Raw genomic sequence first — 24,451 nt, 5'->3', positions numbered from 1 at the left:
AGTGAAAAAAATTTATTGTTATTGTTAATAAAAAAGTTTATTTTTAAAAAAAAAATTTGTGTGGTTAATTATGCGCAACTGCGGCGGTGTGGCTGTGAGTGTGAATGAGATAGCTTAGGCGCAACTGTGCAGTCTAAAGCTAAGCAGGAGTGGTGTGAGGTAGCAATCTCCAAACTCTGTCCTCCCAGGCATTTGGACTTCATGTCCCAGAATCCCAGACCACAGGGCAAGGTGGCTGGGGATTCTGGGAGATGAAGTCCAAACGCCTGGGAGGACAGAGTTTGGAGATTGCTGGTTTGGGGACCAGTGAGCCAGGCATGGTGGGAGGAGAGAACAGGAAGGGTAGAATAGGGTAGATGGGCTGGGAGGGAACACATGCCCTGGGAGGCGAAATGATGTCTTTATGGGACATCATGGGACCTAGTGCCTTTTCAGTGCTCCCTGCCCCTTGATCCCAGGCCCAGGCCCCCTCTAGTTGCCCTTTGCCTTTGGGGGCGGGGTGTGGGCGGTGGGACTGCCACTGACTGACTGAAGAGGCTGGAGGATGGGCCAGCCAGAGGCTGCTGAGCCGGTTCCACCTCCATGGCAACTGCCTGCTCCTCAGCTGGAGGGATTGCTCTTGCTGGGGGCTCCTGTGGCCCTACTTCTTCCTCCACGACCCTGGGGACAGCAGCCCTGCCTCTTCCACCTCTTGCTGGGGGCTCCTGCTGCTCAACCCCTTCCTCCACGACCCTGGGGACAGCAGCCCTGCCTCTTCCACCCTGCTCCCTACGTACCCTTCTGCGTCTCGGGCCACCCTGCCCTCCCCTCATGACCTCCAGCATTTGCCCCATCAGAACAGTCTGCGCTTCCATGCTGGTGTTGAGTCGCCTCTGCTCCTGGACTGTGGTCTCATGATGTTGGTCTGACCTCTCTAGTGCTGTCTCCTGGTTCTGAACGCCCCTCAGTTGAACTTCCAGTGCCCTTTCCATGAGCTCCCTGCGGGACTGTCTGCTCCTCTCCCTTTCATCACAGGCTCGCTGCGCCTGCTGCATCAGTGCTGTCATTTTCTCTTCTGAGCAAACCTTGAGCACATCCACAGCTGCCACAGTTCTAGTAGCTGCTGACGGACGGACCCTTTTCTTCTTGGTGGCAAGGCGCTCCTCTGCTGACATGGCAGCTATGGGATTAGCTGCAGGAGGTTCTCCTTCTCCTTCTTCTTCTTGTTCTGCTTCAGTTCGTCCTCCTACTATGGGACATACAAGCAGACAGTCATAGAAGCCTACAGTTAGCAGAGACCCTGAGGTTCATCTAGACCAACCCCATTCTGCCATGCAGGAACTCTCACTCAAAGCTGTGGCAAAGGGTGGAGCTTCAAACTAAGGGCGTTGGGAAAGGACAGATTTACATGCAAGGGAGGGGTGCCTTAGGAATGTGGGACACATGCAGGACATGACCATGCCAGGGACACTCACAATCCTACTTGCACAGCAACCTTGCAAACATACCAGCACAGTAAGCAGTGAATGAGACATGCCACAATTGCGCAGTTGAGCCATGCATTTATAAACAAAAATATAAGGTTTACCTTGCATACTCTCTTCGGTCTCACTGCCATCGCTGGCGGGTGCACTGGCCCGAGAGAGAGGTGAACGGTCACGGTAGCTGCTGGTCGTGGAAGAGGATCCAGCACGAGATGGTGGTCTCCTTCTGGAGCTCCCAGCCTCAGCAGACATTCGTCTGAGCACGGCACGGGGGTCCAGAAATCTCTGGCTGCTGGAGGAATCACCTGAGTCGGGGTGTTCCTCCTCCTCCTCCTCCTCCTGCTCCTCACCTATATGACAAGGGACAAGGGTCATCTCTGGCCTGTGCCTACCCTGGGGCCACATCTTCCCCTTGTCCCATTCCCCCCTGCCTTCCCCCCAGGGGCCCTGGCACATCTTACCCTGACGAGGCATCAAAAGGTCTTGGGCACATTCAAGCTCCGGGGTCTGCTCCTGCTCCTCCTCCACCACCACAGGCTCGGCTCTGGCTGGCTGGCCCGCCGGGACCCTCACGCGCTCCCCACTGGTGGCTAGTCTGTGGGGTCTGATGCTTCCATCACTTTTGATGAAAGCATGCAGCTCCTTGTAAAAGGGCGGGGGGGTGCCCTTTGTAGTACCTTTAGCCAGGGCATCTCTGTATTGTTTGTATTGAGATTTCAGCGACTTGCATTTTCGGCGACACTCCTCCAAGGTTCTGTTGTGGCCCTTGACTTTCATGGCTTCTTCCACTTCTCGATATGTGTCAGCATTCAGGTAGGACTGCTCCAGTTTCTGCAAAATATTTGGCTGGGACCATATAGCTATGAGGTCAGCCGTCTCAGTATGAGACCAAGACATCCCCCTGCCTTTTTTCGGGGTGCTGGTGGATGGCTGTGCCATCCTGCCTGGTGGCAAAGGGGAGCCGCCACACAGCTGTGCCAGGAGCAGCCGAACTGTGCCCTTTCCCAGGTGAAAATGGCGCAGGAATGTGTGTAGGGGGTCACTTTAAATTCCAAACTTTCCCTTATCACTTTCTACAACCAAAACATCCGCCGGCAAAACTTACAACTTCCCGCGATTCTAGCAACGCATGCGCACAAGTGGCTCTAGGGTTAGGGTTACGAGACTTAAAATGCGCCGCAGCTGTGCCGCAGCTTCCACAGCTGCATGGCAGCGGACGTTGCAATTTAAGCTTGACTGCAAACCACGCATGTCCCGGGACCCCGACCCATTATGGGACGCAGCTGACACGGAGCTTTTAAACCGGCAACTTATATTTGCGGCGTAGCAATTCTGACGTATCGGTGCAGGGGCTTACAGACGGAGATGCGCACGTACGTATCAAATCAAAAAGAAGCGGAAAAAAGCAGCACCTTTTTAATGCCGCTTCTTCCCGCTTGAGGCGTGCGGGGGGCGTGTTCATGACGGCATTCAGGGAAAGCCCGTCTGAAGGCTCTACCTTCATGACGTCATGAGTACATCCCTTTTTGCCCGTCTGTAACCCGCCTGTGTCTATATGTGTCCATCTGTCTTTATCTGTTTCTATCTCTGTCTGTCTTGTCTTGCTTTGCTCCTTTGCCTATATTTAACCTGTTCCTAACTAGGGGGCTGTCTCCTAGAGTGAAGGGGACACCTGAGTGGAGCAAAACATGGCCTAAATCTTGTACTATAGAGGGTTCAAAAACAAAATCATGTGTTTAAAGTCATGAGTGCAAAGTTTGTGCTCATGTGCAGAGGTTGCTGCTCTGTGCAGAGTGTGACATCTGGATACTGGTAATGATGCTCAGATGGTCTGTGAAAACAATGGAGGTGCATACCTGGGACAAAGCCAATTAAGTATAGGTATCTATCCTCTTTAAAATCCAGATAGGATTGCCCCACATCTTTGGAAATTACACAGTACCTTACAAACCGGGGGTGGGTATGTGAGTCTGAGACAATTTGGCAGAATATCCATTCTAAACAGTTAAACATTGATTGTTCTAATTAATGTTTGCTGAGGCCATTTCCTTGTCAGTGTGTGTGTGTGGGGGGGGGGGGGGAATTCCAATTTGTACTTTAAAATGAGGCTTGACCTCTCCAAGATAGACAGGGATTCAAATTCTCCTGCCCTACCCTTCCGGCATGCCTTCTTACAATGTATGCAGACACTGCATTAATAAGGATGCCCTTCCAAACCCACCTTAACTACTATAAGTCACAACAAATGAATGAGGTGTCTTTACTCTTCAGCTGCCAATTTGAACCAAAGAAGGATTACATTTCCAGCTCCTTAACACCAGCAAGTGAAGCTGCAACAATTATAGAAGAGCATAGATTGCAATTTTTTTTGTTTTTTTTTTGTTTGTTTGTTTGTTTTTTTTGCTGTAGCCTGATTCATTGACAGGAGAAAGCTGGAAACAACATCTGCCTTGTGCCCCAACCAGCAGCTGAATAGACCTACTTTGCTTGATAGGCTGCGGGTGTCGTCTGCATACTGGTGACACTACATTCCAAAACTCTGGATGACCTCTCTCAGTGATTTCATATAGATTAAATAAAATGGGGGACAGAACAGAACCTTGAAGGACCCAACAGGGTAATGCCAGGGGGTTGAACAGGAATCCCCCAACACCACCTACTTAGTCTGCCTCTCCAGAAAATATCAGAAAGACTGGCCTTCTGTAAAGTGTTATCCCAGAAAGGCAGCTCACAAGGATACCATGGTCAATGGTATTGAAAGCTACTGAGAGGTCCAACAGTTCCAACAGGGACACACTCCACCTGTCCAGTTCCCTGTGGAGGTCAATCACAAAGGTGAGCAAAACTGTCTCTGTCGTATAACCAGGTCTGAAGCCAGATTGAAATGGATCTAGATAATCATTCTCATCCAGAAACCTCTGGAGTTGGGAGGCCACCATTCACTTGCCCAAGAATGGAATTTTAGAGACTGGCCAATAGTTATCCAGGATGGTGGGATCCAGGGAGTTCTTTATCAGTAACGGCCTCATCATAGTCTCCTTCAAGCAGAATGGAAATCTGCCTTGCTGCAGGAAGCATTCACCACTCCCCTTACCCACTAGGCCAATCCCCCTTTAGCTGCTTTCAGGAGTCAGGAAGGGCAAGGATCCAGAATGCATGTGGTGGCCCTCACTTCTCCAAGGTTCCTGTCCACATCTTCAGGCTACATAAATTGAAGCTTATCCAATAACACATGATAAGCAAATGCCAAGATTACATCCACTGGACCTGTATCAACTACACCATCCAAGAGTGAATCTGTTGATAGTCAGTGAGGTTTGATCTGATTTTGCCTTTTTGCCTTCTGACTTTTGTTCCAATAATTGTACTGTCTTGATCATACTATTATCTCAGTATTTATATTTTATCAATGACCGAAAAAACTATTGATTAATTGAGTGAGTGAATCTGAGTGATTTTATCTGCAAAGTGTCCTGCAAATTATTCATAGTAACCTGTTAAGTTGTCTTTGTTTTCTTCTTGTGAGCCAGAATGTAAACGCCCCCTGTCCACTTGGAACAACTCTGCTGGACGATACTGTGCAGGTGCAATGGTGGCAATGAAGTATAATTTCCTTGCTGCCACCATTGCCATGGCATAGGCCTTCCAATGAGCTCTAGCCTGAGTTCAGTCAGACTCGCTCTGAGACATTCATAGCTTAATAGTAAATAAAAGGATGAACTACTGTTTCTGCTTCATAAATACTTCACTTTTCCATACTTCCCTTACTAAGTACATGGTTTGACCTACTCCAATTGTTGCTGGACTTATTTCAGATAAAACTAGAAAAAAATCCTCGAGGTGAGTGTAACTTTGTCAAGGACAATTAAAGGCCATTTTTTCTTTGTTTTTAAAGAGAGAAATTGAATGATATGTAAATAGAATTTAGACCAGATCATCATTTTGCTCTCCCCTCCACCCAGTAACATTTCATTATTCCCACACCACTTATACCTAGGTCTCAAAAGTAGCAACAGTTAGAAGCTGTTACATGAATACCAAATAGTGTTTACTACATAGCAACCCTCCCAAGGTTTTTGTTTTTGCAATCTCTCATTCATGACTCATTACCAATAATATATTCAGAAATGTCAATAAATATACAGGAAAATGGGTGAATTACTCATTCAGTCCTATAGAGAAAGGGTTTTGTGCATTTTTGGCATGAACATATGAATATATTGACCTCAGGAGTATAAATTAATATGCTCAGAAGAGATAACTGATGAACTTTGCTAAAGGATAAGAAACACCCAACCTGCTTTTCCCATTTTTTTGCTTCTAATATTCATCCTTGGCTTATTCCTCACATTTTCAGTGTTTGGTTTCTATATAGGGCACACCCTGTCCTGTTTTTGTGGTTCTCATGAGCCATCCAGGATAACCTCCAAGTTCCTAGGCCTCAAAAATATTTTTCAAGCAAAAGAACCACCCCTAAATATCTAAACTACTGCAAAAACAAAATACACTCATGATCATGTAGAAGTTCAGCTTTATTTGTTCTTGCACTTTAAAATTTGACTACCAAAATGAAGAAAATAAATGAAAATCAATTGAACTTAAAGCTAAAAAAAGCAGGAGTCACCACAAAAGGTTGAGGATCACAGTGGCAGCCTGGATCAGGGCCAGGCACTTGCGGTTGCCTCAGCCCCAGTGTGATTGGCACTGGCACAGCCACTCATAGCTCTTTTGGGCCCATCTGCACGACCCCTTAGAAAGTTAATATATAACCCTCACCATCCATTCATTCAAGATGGATCAACACAGGGCTGGATCTTTTTGCGGCTGCAGATTTGGAGTGATTTCCTCCTGTGTCTACTATGACCTTTGCAAGACTATGTTCAAGTTGGGGGGGCATGAACTGACACATTGTTTTGCCATGCGGATTTATCACCACTGACAAAGCATCTGTTCTCATCTGTCACCCCCAGGTCCTTATCCCTGCTGGGTTTAAAGGGGGTTCAATTTGGTACCCATTAATTTAGGATTGGGGCTGCATCTAGTGCAGCAGCATTGGGCACGGACCACCAACTGATTTAGAAGATTGGCTGTTGGACATTTTCAGCATAAGATATGTTCATTCTATTCACTATTAATATGGCATGTTGTTTGCTTTCATTGGTTCTTTCAGACTGTAGGTTATAACTACAGATCATGTCCTTATACGCAGCCATAGTATTGGGCTAGGCCTGCAGTTATCATTTTGGCCATCTTGGTGAGGGATGGGGTTAAGATGCTTGCTCCTTATCTGTGGAAGGTAGAAGGTGGAGGCAGGGAGGAACTTGATGGACACCTATAGCACCTTTTGGTGAAGGAGAGAGTTCTGGAACTGCCTCTTTAGATCATGTGACTAGGGGGCAGGGAAGGAGAATTTCCCTGGGGCTGGCCTGAGGGCTAGAGCCTCACTTTGAGTCATGTGACTTTAAGTAATCTGAATTCAAGTTGCAGTCCAACTGGGGAGCAACCCAATTTTTCTTGAATTATCCTTGGGGCTCAGATGTTTCACGCAGGAAGGGGAAACTAAGGAGAAGGTGTGAGATCACCTACCCCAGTGGCTCCCACACTAAGGGGCTATACAGACTTTCCCCAAGGCGCGGTCTGCAGCCACCCCTTTACTGGCTGGATCAGGGCCATGGCAACCTCATGTTGCAGCCCTGATCCGGCCTCTGGAGAGCTCAAAAAGGAGCTACAAAAAGCAGCTCCTTTTTGCACCCTCCAAGGGGCACCATACCCACCATGGTGCAGCTTTATGATGCCCCTTTGATGAGGCATCATGTGGTTGCAGCACCGGACGTGTGTCATGAGGGCGTACACTATATGGACCGGTGTGTGTCAAAATGGCACCCTGGGGGCAGAGTTAGGGCATCTAGCATGAGGATGCTTAGCCCTGACTCCACCCACAGGCCAGCGCTTTGTGTTAGCCTGTATAGGAACAAAGCTCCTTCCTTCTTTCAACTCTTAGAGGTTAAAGGATACATGGGTTTAAACAAAATTGTCCATTTTCAACCCAATTGCTGTGTTTGGTCTCATTGTTTCCCGGGCTGGTCAGCAAAATAACTGCCTTAGACAGTTACTAATTTGAAGGAGAATATCATATTCTGGCACGTTACAGACCACCCGTTTGGGGTGGCCTGTATCTGGCTCTTTCCCTGACGGATCGGGGCCTCAGCTGCCACAGCGGCAGCCTCTGAGGCTCAATCCTCTGCTTTCCAGGTCGCGGGGAAGCAGCAAAAGGCCGCTGCCTCGTGGCCTGGAAAGGGGTGTCCTTGGGGCTTCATGCCCTAAGGACACCCGACGCCGGCGAGGATGCAGAGAAAGGGGCCGCTTGGCCCTTTTCTCATTTGCGTTGCTGGTGCAGCTGTGTAGAGGCTGCGCCAGTGATGCAAATCATGGAAGGAGCTCTGAAATGGAGCTCCTTCCGGGGCTGCTGAAAGAACGCCCCAGGCGCCCTTGCGCGGTGCGAGGACGTCACTTCCACGCTGCCCCGTTTGGAGGCAGCACGGTGGTGACGTCCCCATGGCGGTGCCCATGTGCATAGGGCACCGCCATTTTGTACGGACTCAGTCCATACTAGGTTTAGGGGCGTCAGGAAGTGATGCCCCTTTCTAACCCTAATACACCCCTTCCTAATCCTAACACACACTATAGACACATCTGTAATGCTCCTCAAAGACTTTTTTTTATTGCCAATGGTTCTCACAGAACATGAAGATTCCAAAGGCCTGCCTGCCTTGCATAGGGGACCACAGAATTAAAACTAAAGAAGTAGATGAGCCATGGCAGTTTAAATGGAACCATAGTACTATAAGTGTGAAAGGGCCCCAAATATAACTGGATGCATATTTCCAGTTTCCCATTTTTCATGGAAGAAATATTAGGGAGCTTAGAGAAATTCACAAGCCTTGATCATCTCCAAAGTGTGTCCTTTCTGTAGCCCTGTAAACACAGTAGTTACGGGAGCTAGAATAGGAACACATTCACAAATATTTTCATTCTTAATGGGAGACTCCATGTAGAAACACTCTATCCAAATATTGTCAAGAGCTAAAGAAAGTTTCATCTTACAAAACAAGTGAAAACAACAACACCCCCCTGCATGTGTAAAGAGACATGTGTAAAGAGAGTTATGTATTATTATTATTATTATTATTATTATTATTATATTTATTTATTTGTATCCTGCTCTTTTCCCAGAATTGGGACTCAGAGAAGCTTTACAGCATTAAAAACAGTACATTTAAAAACATATTAAAAAGTATAATAAAAAGGAATTAAATTGTTACAATATTAAAACAGATCATTATTAAAAGAATAAAACACGTGAAAAAAATAAAATTATATACACACACATATACTATATCAAATTTTTGAAATGGTACAACATCCCAGCCTGTCCTTATAGCAATTCCTTAAATGCCTGTGTGAACAGGTAGGCCTTCACCTGCTGGCAGAAGGCCATCAAGGAGGGAGCCCTTCTGATCTATTTCCTGGGTAGGGAGTTCCAGAGTCTAGGGGCAGCCACCGAGAAGGCCCTCTCTTGCGTCCCCACCAACCATGTTTCTGATGGTGTTGGAATGGACAGAAGGGCCTCTCCAAAGGATCCAGGCCGGTTCATACCAGCAGATACAGTCTGCCAAATAGTGTGGTTGTGAGCCATGCAGGGCTTTATAAGTAATAACCAGCACCTTGAATTGTGCCTGGAAATTGGTAGCCAATGAAGCTGTTTCAACAGGAGCCTTGTGTGGTCTCTGTAATCTGCCCCTGTTAACAGCCTGGCAGCAGCTCTTTGCACCAGCTGAATTTTCCGAACACTCTTCAAAGGCAGCCCAATGTAGAGCCCATTACAGTAGTCCAAATGGGATGTAACCAAGGCATGTACCACCAGGATTCCAGCCATTATATTTTCTCAGAAATGTATTACAAAAATATATATTGTTAAAAAATAATGTTTTGACCTCCTTGCACAATTTGGTGAGGTTTTTAGTTGCTAGAAATAAAGGCTTTTCCCAAATAATCCTGAAATGCAAAAAAAGAGGAGGAGAAGGAGAGGAGGAGGAAAAGCCTCTTGTGATCTTTCCCAGTAGGGAGGGGGAAAAATTGAAATGTTTCATTCTTATGTATTGTAATGAACTACATTCCTCATCTGGAATAAAAGGAAAGGTGTGGCATACTCAGCTCCCCTTTGAATACTGATTCAGACATAAATCAGATACAAGGAAAATGGGACAAGCATGAGTAACCTATGGTTTCTGTTTTCCTTAGTCTCTTCAGCACAAGCTGAAGTTCACATGCATTCAGCCAACTCACATTTTACATATTCCATGTTCAGTATTTGAACTGGTACAAAATGTAGATAATGCCTCAGCTAAAAACATCGTAATTTTTTTTTTTTGGCAGTCCTAAAGTATAACTATTATTTGTTACTTCACCCTGTACTCTAATATTAAATATAGCTGTAGTCTCTTCCACTTTTGCTGTGTTGATTTCTATAGTGTCTCTGGCATACTTGATATACAGAGTCCAGAGGTTGTAGGAACAGGAAATGGCTGGGCACTATGCTGGTAGATTGAAAGGGCTGTTTTTCTCTTGGCATCTATAGTCCTATGGCTTATGTCTGATGGCTTGCAATAAACAACTCCAATCGGAGGGCAATTAAGAGGCAATCATTCTAAGTCAGCCTCCTGGGTAAAAAGAAAACGAAGCTGCCATGAATCTACTTAAAAACCAAATTTGGAGGGAATGCAACTCAGTTGCATGAATAAATTCACCATAACCAAACGTAATGTTCTGTTTCACCTGCATGCGATTTTATAAGTATGTATCATTAAATTTGAAAGTAGCCTATTCAAGTTTTTTTATTACTATCCTCAGATAAACTACTCAATTTTAAATCAACCCTAAACAGTTTTCTGTTGTTATGTTTTAATGTGGCAATTGTATTTCTTTCCCAGATCGTTTCATGATCTTTTCTTTTATTAAAGCCTAAAAAAAACAAAACCATGCACACACAAAAAAACCCTAAAGAGATTTTGTAAAACAGACACAGAACTGGTTTAGATATGGTAATAGTCCATTTTAATACTTTTCATCTTATGTGTAGTCAGAAATACTAAAAGTCAAAACACTTCTAAGCAGGCTTTCCCCCCCCACTTCCCCAAAGATTCTTTAAAACTGTTTTGTGGATTCCTGGGCAGAGTAATGCCAAGTCTATTTCAGAGCATAGCCTGAGGCAGCAAATGCTCCGAGTCCTCAAACATTATCCTTCAAAATTTTCAGTACTATATGAATGCTTTGTTTAGCAACAGGACAGATTCTCACACTAAGGTTCAAACAATCGTGCATTCATATTTATTAACAAAATATCATCCATTTTAAATAATGTATTACAGGACAGAGACAACACATACCATGCTGATTTTTTTTTTTTTTTGATATTCACTAAGTATTGGTGTGTCTTCTGTAATCATTATCTACTAAGAATCAAGCCATCATTTTTTTTAGCTTTGTTGGCATTTGTGGAATGAAGATGTTTTATACCCCACGGAAGATGGACTCCTTTTTGCCACCAGGAAAATGATAGACCCAGCCATTACTCATACAGAAAGTTTTAGGGGTTTAATTTCAGGTTGGAGTGTGATTGGGGTTGAGAACCATGGTAAAGTGCAAGGTTCTAAGTCTCAATGGAAAACTCAGCCTGTACATGTGAAGGCTAAAAGTAGGGAGGGGTAGTGGATGCACACATAAACCATACCACCCTGAACACACTGGTGCTGTTCAAGGCCTGGCTTGGTTAGTACTTGCATGGGAGGCCAACAAAGATTTCCAGAGAAGGCTATGGAAGAATCTTTCCTGAAACTCTGGTGAGCTTCTGCCAGTTAGAAGTCAACTCCCTATGCAAGCCCTGCCTCCAACACTGCTGACCCAACAGCAATAAGTCATCTTCTCTTGATGGTGAAATACTTTGCATAAAAATAGAAGCCTTCTCATGATCAGGACAAAACATGGAAAACATACTTTATGCACTACAATTCCCTTATATCCCCCCCCCCCACCACCACCACCACCATAGCTAGGAATGTTTCTGGCAGTAGTCATGCTGACTAGAAGATTTTTGGAGTTGTGGTACAAAAGTGCCTTTCCCGAGTTAGGTATTATTTATTTTACCTGGAAACCTGCTTTATTGATGGAAGACCCAAAAGAAACCCCCTATAAATATAAGTCCAGTGAGGATGGAGGCATTGGCAACCAGGTAGGGCATATCTACTTGAAGAGAACCATGAAGGAGAATTTACTGAGAAACCATTAGCAGTCTTCTCCTGGAAAACTGGCTCTAAAGGACTCCAACAGGGGAGAAGTGTCCTCAGGGATGTTGAAATAGTTTTCCGCACCAAATGTGCCATGACAGGAAGCAATATTAGACTGGGTTTGCATTTAATAAAACTGTGAGATGAAATATGAATCTTAACTAATGTGACTGTTACTGGCTGCATAAACCATAAACTGAGAACTTATTTGTGACTACATTTGCTAGAGAACCTATGGCGGGATACAAACCGCCATATAGTACGTATTCTATATATACTAGGGTTAGGAAGGGGCGGTGCTTCCGCACCCCCCTAACCCTAGTATGTATAGAATACGTACAACATGGCGGCGCCCCTTCCACATGGGGGCTGCCATGTTTACGTACTGGACGCATAGCGTCCAGACGTGTCGCGGCACCTATGACGTCGCGAATGCGCCAGCAGTGCCTCGCGATGTCATAAAGGCGCTGCAAAAAGAAGCTCCGAAATGGAGCTTCTTTTTTGCTCCGCGCGGGAGCCGCGCGGTTTGGCTGCTGCAGCTCCCGCGTGGAGCAAATGGCGCCGGTGGGAGATCGCCGCAAAGCAGCGGTCTGTATCCCGCCAATGTTTTCTTGTTTTTCTCCTAGAGCTGTGTCTGAGGGTGATGGTGATGGTGGTGGTGGTGGTGATGATGATGATGATGATGATGATGATGATGATGATGATGATGATTATTGATGAGCTGGTCATGTTTTTGGTAGGACAGGTCTGGCAACCACTTATAATATAATATAATATAATATAATATAATATAATATAATATAATATAATATATATTATAATATAATATGTTCCTTGGTAGGAAAACAGTATATAACAAAATAGATAAATACCAATGTTCCTAGGAAATCATTGTATAATTGAAATAGCATTAGCAATAGCAAGTACATTGCTATACTGTTTATCAGTGCACTTAAGCACCCCCCTAAGCAGTTCACAATGTATAAACTAATTGCCCACAACAAGCCAGATACTCATTTTAGTGACCTCAGAAGGATGCCAGGCTGAGTTGAACCTGAGCCCTTGACTGGTATTGAACCCACAAACTTGTGGTTTGTGAGTGAATGGCTGCACTACAGGCATTTAACCACTGCACAACCAGAGCTCCTTAAATGTGATGGAGTTTGTGTATAAGTGAGGTTGTGTATATTTCACCTTTCTCCATTCTAATCTGGAGGAAAGTAACATAAAGCACACAAAACCAAACTGAATAACAGAGGTGACAGTTAAAACAAACATAGTTTAAAAATCTCACTAGACAATGGGTATCTCAGGCCTTTTACACAACGGTGAAAAGTGTGGGCAGGGTGAGGGCTGAGTGTCCCCAAGCTCAAAGCCCTCACTGCACTGTCTGTGTGCCATCTTGGTGCAGTGCATGCCATGATGATGCCCCTTTGGCCCAGCACCCAAAAAGTGCTGCACCAAAGGGGTGTCATCAAGACACATGGAAGCAGCTGTGGCATCCCTTTGAGGGCACGAAAAGGAGCAATTTTTCTGGCTCCTTTCTGTGCTCTACGGAGGCCAGATTGTTGTCATGGCATGTGTTTGCCACAACACCGATCTGGGGCAGAAAGGGGCGGTGTCTCGCCACCCCTTCCTGCCCATCTGTAGAGCTTCTCAGTGCCTACACAGTCATATCTATCTTTGAGCAGCTAGCTAAAACCAATAATCACACTGGAAAGTTAGAACATAAGTTTGGAGAAGTTATGGATAAGCATAATGAAGAATTAAGAATAATGCCCCTTAGGGAGGTACCTCACCTTAACCCAGAGGGCATAGTTAAAAATCATAGCATATAAAAGTTAAAAGTCAAGAAGGGACAAGAAGCCCAAGCTCCTCTGGCCTTCTGGCTACCACATTTGCTGGTAACTTTTTATTTCAATTCACACATATTTCTAATGTGGAGGAAGGTAATCGTAAAGCATACAAAAGCAAACTGGACAACAGAACAAGGCAGTGTAATTAAAAATAAGAACTGCTGTAAGGTTTTAAAATTACCCATATTATTAAACATGCAGTGTACAAAATTAAGTTCTATGGCTATTTCTTAAATATGCCCTCTTGAAAAGAAACCTTATAGGAAACATTGTATAAAATGTTTACTGCAAGTATGTTGCTTACAAAAACTGTTGTTGTTGTTGTGTGCCTCTCAGTCATTTTTGACTAATAGGGACCCTAAAATCTATCTATCTTGTTTCCTTGGCAAGATTTTTCATGGGTGTGTGTGTGCTATTGCCAGCCTCTGATGCTGAGCGAGTGCAACTTGCCCAGTGTCACCTAGTGGGTTTCCATGGTCATGTAGGGATGTGAACCTTGGTCTCCAGAATCATAGTCAAATGCTCAAACCACTACACCGGCACAAAAAACAAAACAAAACAAACGCACACAAACACCTATGTCCTAAATACCCTAAAGATGCCAGATGCTGTCTCATCTTGGAAGCCAAATACTGTCAGCCCTGGTTAATTCTTGAATAAGAGATTGCCAATAAATGCCAGGTGCTATGGGCTATATTTAAGAGAAAGGAACTCTGGGTATTCTGAGTATTCTGTGCCTAAGGAAACCCTGTGAAATTCATGAGCTTGCCATAAGTCAACAGGCAACTTGATTTCCCATACACACCCCACCTTTAAGAACCCTTTCCCCAGTTTGTCTCAAAGTCTCATCAAAAGTTATTTAATCCAGAAGGAGCTACTAAACCCTAGTATTAATAGTTAACAGCAGTACTGCTACTAGGCTGAGAGGTACCCTTCAGAGGATACCTTTCAAACCTACCCTTCAGAAGGTATGGAAGGTACCCTTCAATGAGCTTTCACACTTTCCCAACTGCTCCCTTATCTATGCTATTCTATGCACGCCTTTATACACACATTCCATTACTACCCTGTCTTTTGTGGTTCTGTTTCTCTGTTTTCTTCCCCCACTACACACCGTCCTGGTTGTTCCACCATCCTGATCCTTCTGCTCTTCCCCTAGAATCATCCTGTTATCCTGTACCCTCCCTTATTAAGCTTATAAAATGGAAAAAGGTATTTTTATTCCCATCAATACTTCTTAACATTTTAATATATCATATCATATAAAATCATATCATATTCTGTGATTCTGAGCCCTTGTGTGAAAAAAAGGTGAAGGATGTGTGGTGAAAATTGTTGCCTCTGGAACCCTACATATCATCTGTGTGTGGAACTATGAACTATAGACTACTGAGTAGACTGTTGACCTGAACAGACAGGCCAAAATAAAGCTACTTTGGGTCACTTTGGAGTTATGCTGTTTAAACGATGCATAAGAGGCCAGAAGCCATGCCAAAGCCATGCTCTATTCCTAAGGACTGGAGCATGGCTTTGGCACAGCTTCTGGCCTCTTAAGATGTGTGTGTCATTTAAACAGCATACACCAAAGTGACCCAAAGCTGCTTTATTGTGGCCTGTCTGGGCCCAGTGTTTTAAGCAGGGGAAGAATTATGCAGCATGCAAGCTTTATTTGGTCCTTTGGTGTACCCCATTCAACCCTTCAAGCCGTAACACTGCAATGTTTTGGCCAATCACCCCTTTTTATCCAAAAACACTAAAACAGCTTTAAAACTCTTAAAGATGCTGCTTCTGGGGTTCCAGAATGGCCCAAAAGGAAACCTTGAGTGGTGTTCAGTGCTCCAAAATGGGAGCTACAACAGTTTGCTATGACCTTCTATATCTCTAAAGGAGTCCAGAATCAGGTGGTGTATGTCCATCCCTGGTGTAACTAGTCTCAGAAAGACTTGCTTGAGAGCTTGAAATTCTTCTTCCAATGTAATTAAATACTTTATGAAGCTGGGTGATACAGTGGTCTAGCACCTTATATTCTAAAATACTAATTATGCTATCTTTTTTTGTTTTTGTCACCACCAACACCACCAAGTTATTTCCCTATTTTTTTTTTTTTACTCCTTCCTGGTTTATGGTTCAAGAACCCACAGCATTACTTTGTTTTTTGTTTTGTTGTGTTGTGTAATGTGCTCATGGTACTGAGAGAAATTCCAGTACTTTTCTGGGTGTAGCTAAGGAAATGGAATGGGTAAACAATCCTTCCGAGAACCTTTGTCAGGTTTCATGTTCATCACAAAGCAGCTGGTGCTTAAAATTAATTACAAGCTGTTTCCAAGGTAACACCAAATCATGCTTGAAAGTTTCAGCATTGTTTATTCTTAAAAAGTTTCCAAATCAATTTCAATCACTTGAGGAAAAATCAAAACAAAATACGGAAGCGATATTCTATGGGGAAAGCAAGCTGAATTGGTGCCCTAGGTATAGTCAGATCCTTTTGCTCGCTCTTTCTTTTGTGAGTACATTTTGCTTTGGTGGCAAACTGTTGTGTTTTTTTTTAACTGAACTCCAGATCTACCTTTAAAAGGGTATTAATCAAACCCATGCTGTTTGAATCATAGATCATTTTGCCTCTGCTAAGTTGATATTGATTTCATATGTTCCATTAAAAGCACGGGGTAACAAAACTTGCTAGGCAGAGGAGATGAACTGCATGGACGTTGTTTGTGAGTGCACAAGTGTGCCAGCTAATCACAACTCATTGGCCTCTACCCACATTGTATGATCTGCTTATCAAACTAAAGTAGTTATGTCTTGTGTTACAACTGTTATTTATTTAGATTTGTAAAATAATGATTCAGATTTCTAAGGAGAACAGAATTCCATACTGTAGTTTTCATTCTGGGTCTGGTGGCTGAAGGGATGACATTCCTTTTGACACTCACAATATTGCTGTTATAATTCAGCATGGCTGAAAAAACAGGGAATGTAGGCTTGAAAAGGAACAAAGAAGAAAACTCATATAAGGATGGTGGTATGATCTGATCTTTGCAGACTTCAAGATGAACTTTTACCTCTGAGACTTATGTGCAGACTAAAAATTCATTGCCCACTAGCTTTCTGATGAAGTTCTTGGCTCAAATCCACCACCCCCCACATAAAATTGCATTCTCAAATACATATTTTGAAATAAAATTTAGAAAAGCATGTTCTATGAGAAAGATATTTAAAGTTATGTTGCTCCAATTTTAAATCTGGAGATTAATTCAGATGTAATAGAAGATAGATTTATGGGTGAACTCATATGAAAGGGACACAGATCATGAAGAGAATGATCTGTCCATCCAAGGCCAATAACTAATATAGGACTGTCCCTAATGTTAGAATGAATTAACTTGCTGCCTTAAGACTCTAGTTTTGGCATTTGTGAAGGTGTAGCTGAATGCTAATAATTTCATTTGTTAAATAAATGTGTTACTAAAATGAATTGGGACAGGTGCTTGGAAGATTTTCTGCCTCTTGAGCTAAAATGGCATGATTAGATTTGGATGCTATGCAGATTAACTTAGCTGAGAATGAGAGTGTCATTTTGCACTCCAACTTAGTTGGTATTATTATTATTATTATTATTATTATTATTATTATTATCCCAATTTTCTCCCCATTTGGGACTCAAGGGCCCCATTTCCCCTTACAGATAAATCGGTGTGCAATCTGAATTGATGGATTAATTTGACAGTGGAGCATAGTTCCCACTACATTTGCCCCAATCACATTTTCCCCACTACATTTGCCCTGATCTTATTTTTTCCCTCCCAAATAATCCCCTTGTGGTTACCATTCACAAATGAATTGAATCAAAATGATTCGGTTCCAGCTGGCTGAAGGGGAAATTCGAATCAATTCCAATCCGCATCTGGTTCACACTTGCGCAGATTCAGTTTACCAAAAAAGAAGCGGAAAAAAATCAGCATTAAAAAGATGCGAGTTAAATGGATCTAGCGCATGGCTCTCCTCTCGGAATTGCTTCAGTGATTCGGATTAAGTGGGAACCAGGCCCATTTGAATCGGTTCAAACTGATTCATGATGCAGTTTAAAAGGTAGTGGGAATGAGGCCAAGGTGACTTACAACAGTTAAAACAAAGTTAGTTAAAAAATGATAGCATATAAAAGTTAAAATGAATTAAACTATCATAAAATTTAAAACTAGTTAAAGGTGCAAATATTTAAAAACAAGGCCAGAGAAACAATTCAATGAGATCTTCCAGAATAAAAAAAAAAGGTTTTATCTGCTTGTGGCAAAATAGTAAGGAGAAGGCGTCCCACCTCTCTGAGAAGGGAATCCAATACACATATGATTATTTTTATTTGTGGAATATGACAGGATCGTACAAATGAGTTTTTCCAGGGTTGTACAGCAATAGCAAGTGAAGACAGACAACATCTGCCAGCTCAACATAGTCTTTTTCTCCAGTATCATTCTTTCTTCACAGATGCTGCACCCATGACTTTCCCCCACTTGCAGGATTGTGATTATTTATTAATGTCATTATTAAAGTGATTTTAGAAATCCCCCCCCCTCACACTACTAGTTCAGGATTTATTGACCACACTATTCATAGGCAGTTTTTTGCATGGGTAACTGCCTTTTCTGTGTAAGAAACAAACTTTTCTGCACAAAAAATAATGTTTCTGCCTAGAAGTGAGCAGAAATTGTTATTTCCCATGCAGAAAATACTCTTTGCTATTGTACCCCCCCCACACACACACACACACAACATGTAAATTTTGGTCAGAATAACTACTGTGAATATTCTTGTCATTTCAGGAACTGTTTTGATTTTTCAAATATTTTCAAATATTCTGTCCATCTGTACTCACTTGCTCACAGCCCACTGGTTTGGTGAACCAACAGGATTATGGCCTTCACTCAATACATATTTTTACAAAGAGAAATTTTGGTATGTACACGCACACATATTTTGTTGTTGCTAACTGCCCTGAGTCAATCTCCCTCCAGGGAGATTTCTGGCTTGATATGCTCTAGGACCCATTTATTTGTCTTTTTGGCTGTCCATGGGATCCTCAGTACCCTTCTCCAGCAGCACATCTCAAATGAATTTATTTTCTTCCTACCAATCTTATTTCTTAACTGTCCAGCTCTCTCATCCATACATAGTAATAGGGAATACAATGGCTTGTATGAGTCTAACTTTTGTGCTCAGTTTTATATCTTTGCATTTTAGGATGTTCTCTAGTTCTTTCATAGCCACCCTTCCCATTCTTAATTTTCTTCTGATTTCCAGGCTGCAGTCCCCATTTCTATCAATGTTTGATTCCAGGTATGAGTACTCTTTTACTATTTGTGATTCTTCATTTTCTAGGTTGAATTTGTATAGATTCTCCATCGTAATTATTTTTGTTTTCTTTATGTGCAACAATAAGCCTGCTTTTCACTTTCTTCCTTGATCTTCCTTAGTAGTTACTCCAGGTCTGGGAGGTTTTCTGCTAGTATTATGGTATCATCTGAGTATCTTGGATGATATTCCTCCTATTTTTACTCCTCCTCCTTCTATGTCCAAACCTGCTTTTCTTACAATATGTTCTGCATAAAGGTTGAACAGGTAGGGTGATAAGATGCAGCCTTCTAGATTACCGCACTACACTCTTATAGTGCAGCTATTCCACTTTTACTGCTCTGGCTACCTCCTGTTGCATTTTGGGATTTGCAGTTTAAGGAGGGGTATTTAGAATTCTCAGCTAGAGAACTGTTAGGCCTCACTGAACTACAAACCTTAAAATGCAACAGGAGGCATCAATAGCAGTAAAAGTAGAATAGCAGCACTATAAGAGGGTAGTATGTAATGTGGTTGGTCTGTGTATGTGCCTTGTATGTGTGCATACACACATGTGTACACAACCATTTGAAGCTGAATCACAATATTTAGAAAGGTACATAAGCCAATAATTGGCTTGTTTGGGAATTATGATTTCTTCACTTTAAAATGCAGACCAAACAAATCTGCAAGCATAGGCCCTCCATTCAGATATCCTTCCAAAGTAAAGATATTTGAAGGGTGGAACCAAACTGGAGTAAAGATGGGAGTTCCTCAGCTGCCCTTCAAGCTATCTTTCTTCCCGATATATATAGAATTACTGTATGTGTAGTTATGGCATAGAAATTACTTGAGTGAGGACTCTGCTATACCCATAGCATGGAGGGGGTATCATTGCAAGGAAGGAGACAGAGGCCTGTTTGTATGGCTCAACTCCTTGTGGGCAACAAAAATTCATGATACTTTTTCTATCTGTAGTGTGAAAACCAGATCTTGACTCTCCTCCTACCTAAAGAATAATAAGAGAAAGTAAACTATTTGGCAACAAATAGGATTTTATTTTCTATTTAAAAGTGCATTACAATTCAAAGAACAAGAACAGCTTTATCTGCACTTTAAGCAGCTGCCTTCAGGTGCCGTGTGTAATTTATGGATTGCCTTAACTTTAGAAACACCCATGACAACCACAGAATTCCATTACTCACACAAAGTTAACTAACCAGGCTGTTTAAAATGTCATTTCATAATCTAAAATGGAATAAAAATAATTTTGGTTATGAGTATTTACTCTTCAATGAGTAAAACTCTTCAATGAGAATGCTAAAAGTAATTGCTTGCCATGCATTTATAGTCAACCCTAAACCATTAATGCCCATTGCTTTTCTTTTTCCATAAAGAATTGCTTGAAAGATTCATGTATGCATGTTTTTTTAAAAAAATATATTTAAATTTATATTATCTCCCAGGGGAAAATACAATAGGAATCCATGCAGCCCATCAATTTCCTTTGGTTGGGCAATGTTTACAACTTCCTTCTTGCATTTGTAATACACACACACACACACACACACACACACACACTTCACTATAGTTGGAGCCATGTGAGCTAACTGTAGGAATTCTTGTTGCTGGTGGAGCTATTGATCATATGAACATTAAAAATTATGTCTCCTGTAGAAAATGCCAATAAAAGAGAGGTACATTAATCAGGAAATCAATACAGTTTGACAATGCAATGCAGTTAGCAGACCTGGGACTAGCAGATCATGTAGGTAAGTAGCCCAGGTGGTGAACCATTTGTTTGACTTCTAGCTGTGTCCCAAATCTTATCAAAAGCCACAGGGAATTTAAATAGGAACAACCAGCAGCTGCTACATTAATGACTAAACATTTCAATTTCCACTGTAGCTTCAAAACAATTGTTTCAATGATATTCAAAAGAACAAAAATTGGAATCTTATTTTAAAAATATAACTGTCCCATTTATAGTTTTAACTTCCAGACAAAAGTAGTTCTTTGTTTTATACATGCAATTATTGAAGTTACTATTATGAATACCTGTAATTCATTTTTCCTCCTCTTCTATTTAGCTGTTGTTGTTGTTATGTGCCTTCATGTTGTTTCCAACTTATAGTGACCCTAAGTTAAACCTATTATGGGGTTTTCTTGGAGAGGGGATTTGCTTTGAATGCTAAAAGCCTGTGATGTGAAATACACTATCCTCCCCATTTACCTTGTGATTGACTCAGTACCCACAACAGAGTATGAGGCAACAGCAAGAGGTAAAACATGAATTGTACTCAAACCACATAATATCTGTGATTTATCATGTAGGAGTCCACACTCTTGTAACTTTATAAGTAACAAGTTACTCTAACACAAAAGGTGCTACAATAGATGTAACCTTTGGAGTTACTTCTCAGTGAGTTACAACATGATGGAATAATAGCTTTCTTATTGGAAACAAGATGTAATTGCAACTTATTTGTAAAACATTATTTGCCATGAATGCTGAGAAAGCTCTCAGAAAAAAAGAAGTGATAAATGTTACTAGAAAGTAAGTAAATTGAGAATGCCAGAAGGGAAATTGCTTACTCTGATGAGTTGAGTTTCAGTCCAACACAGATTCCTTGGATTCTACAGTCCAGCATCAAAGAGTAATTTGGATTTCAATATCACTAATTGAATTGCACTTTATCCTGACTATACTGGTTTTTAATTAGGCAATCCTCAGTTGAAATGGCTTATAGTAATTAATTGATTAAGTAAGGCCTGGTATGGACAGCCCTGCAGGGGTGGCTTGATGCCATCGTTTTGAGCACTGGATCAGGGCACGCCAACCACACTCCTTTTTTGGGCAAAAAAGCCACCCTTTCCTCCATGGCCATGGCTCTTCTATGCTCCAGCAGCACGCAGTGTGTGAACATTGCACTGCCAAAGTCTCACAATGCTGCCCGTTGTCTGGTCAGATGGGCAATGTAACGCCAGCTTGGGGGCAGCATCGGTGTGTGTGTCATCTAAATGGCATGCCCTCACACTGAATCCAAGCAGCCACTTACTGCTGGTCTGTTTTGGACCATAGTAAATAAGAAAGGGGCTGTACAGACTACCCCAAAGGGGCAGCCTACAGCTGCCCATTTTTGCCTCTTATGAAGGCCACACCAACCAAATGGTGCAGCCTCCAGGGGGAATAAAAAGAACCCCCTTCTTTCATTGGTGCTACTTGGCAGATATAGAAAACATGGTTCTCTCCATGTTGGAAAGAGACACACCTATTGAATTTATCAAGCACAGAAGATTGACATTTTTGTTCTATTCCCCCAAAACAGAATGTTTTTCAATTGTTTTCATAATTTGAATGGAAGGAAATTAGATTAGAAATTTGAATGTAAGAGAAAATGAAATCGACAGATTTGTCCATCCTTTTTGTGCATGTCTTCTTAAATGCTTGAGGCGGTATGCATGCTTACCATACCTGCACAAATTTGAGAATAACAGAGAAAGGAAGAGGAGGCATCTGAGGAAGCAGACTTAAGTCTATGAAAGCTTATGCTACCAACTTCTTTCTTTCTCTCAGGATGGATCTACACTGTAGAATTTATGCAGCTTGACACCACCTTAACTACTATGGCTCCATTCTATAGAATCCTGGAATCTGTAGATTGGTGAAGCACCAGCACTCTTTGGCAGCGAAGGCTAAATACCTTGTAAATCTACAAATCCCAGGATTCCATACACTAGCGCTACAGCACTTAAAGTGGTGTCAAACTATTATTTCTACAGTGCAGATACACCCTCAGTTTCAGAGATAATATAGAATCTTTTTGCATACAGATCCAGATTAGCACGGCTATGTCTTTGAATTCTAACTGAACAATATTACAACAACCTTAATTATCATTGTCAGCATTCATCAACATCACAACTTGCTTTCCCATCCTAATTTATCATGCTGTCTTCCAACTGGAGGACACATTTTGTCTAAATGTCACAGTGATAATATAATTATCCTGATGAATGGACTTATTCCTATTTTGTATTGAAAATATAGTATGTTGTCTCAGATAATGAAATCAAAACAATCAATGTAGAAAATAAATCAAATTGTTAAGGAACCGTTATTTAATTCTCTTTCAAAATGTAGAAAATAATATTATTTTCACATATATTTTCCCAATAAGGAGAATATTTGGTTCTTATTATTGGTTTATATACTTAACTATATTATATTTTGCTTTCATATTTATGGAATTAAAAGCTCATCCTAACTAGCTAATGTTAGGACAGCAGAAACTGTTCTGAATTCAAACCATTCCAAGCCTGAGGGTGTTGGAAATCACTTCAACTACTTTGCCCATGGCTTAACTATTGTTCCACCACTGAGGCTGTGTCTCCAGCCTGAAGGAAGTTTGGATTTTACATAATTTAGCTTCTTCCTTACCCATCCTTTCTCTGCTCGCTTATTTCTTTATTTATTTATTTATTTTGCTCTTCTGTTGGCAGATCTCTGAATTAGTTGGCAAAGAGGATTCTGCAAGTATGGGGCATTTCCACTGGCAAAAGAAGATAGCCCTGAATCCTAGTCAATTACAATCACCATATCTTTAAATTAGGATCATAATTCTTGGATACAATCCCATAAAATCAACGGGACTGATTTTCTTGTAGACCCATATAAATGGGCACAGTAATTATTTACTTTTGGCTCCACTTGCTTATTGCTTATTCATCTTCTAAATAAAATATAATATATAGACTGGCAATGATTTGAACTCCATCTTTATTTATAAAAATGGCTAGACACAGCACTGGTTATGAAATATTGACATCACTGATGTGTCAGTTTCAATCGGAAAACACTGTCAATAACGTGCTATATTTTGTTTCAGAATTAAAAGTGAAACATGTAAGCCAGAATTTTCTCCTCATAAAGTATATATTATTATTCTTCTAAAATCATACAGCAATAAAATTTCCTGTCAACAAAACAGAATAACATATTTCTCTGAGCTACTGTAATAAATTGTATTTTAGGTTTAAAGGGAATGCGCGCACACACACACACACACACACACACACACACACACAGCTGTAGACTATCTGCAATCAGTTGTCACTTTTGAATTTGGGTTCTCAGGCTGCGTAATGCCCCTCTTACTTATGGCTTTCCTCCAGCCAATTTACTTGTGTCCCTCATGTCTGTGGCCTAGTACCAACATTAAGAAAGAACTTCAACAGCTTGTCTTCTCATTTTTTCCTATAGTAAACATTTTTTAAAAGACCCTGAGGTTCAATTTTTATAGTCTTGTGAATCTTAGAATCATAGGAGATTATGGCATGAAGCTTCCCTCCTGATATAGTTGTGGCTTTTTAAACACCTGAATCAGCAACAGTTCTTTTCACATTACCATGCAGTTATGAATTGATAACTGGTAAATGCATTTTGTTGCACCACCATTCTGTT

General features: G+C 41.7%; 1 protein-coding gene across 1 annotated transcript; it reads right to left on the bottom strand.

The window, feature by feature from the left end:
* Positions 1 to 64: 64 nt before the first annotated feature.
* Positions 65 to 4,402, bottom strand: LOC149316932 (uncharacterized). The gene is made up of 4 exons (XM_089518338.1): positions 4,204 to 4,402; positions 1,925 to 2,140; positions 1,568 to 1,813; positions 65 to 1,228 (listed from the first exon to the last, which is right to left on the bottom strand). The coding sequence occupies exons 1-4, from the start codon at positions 4,400 to 4,402 to the stop codon at positions 432 to 434; spliced, it is 1,458 nt and encodes a 485-aa protein (XP_089374464.1). The 3' UTR covers positions 65 to 431.
* Between the last annotated feature and the right edge of the window lie 20,049 nt (positions 4,403 to 24,451).

This window comes from Sceloporus occidentalis, unplaced genomic scaffold (assembly GCF_023333645.1).
Source record: "Sceloporus occidentalis isolate IW3139 unplaced genomic scaffold, rSceOcc1.0.p SCAF_3, whole genome shotgun sequence".
Lineage (NCBI taxonomy): Eukaryota > Metazoa > Chordata > Lepidosauria > Squamata > Phrynosomatidae > Sceloporus > Sceloporus occidentalis.
This window is presented reverse-complemented; position numbering and strand designations above follow the sequence as displayed.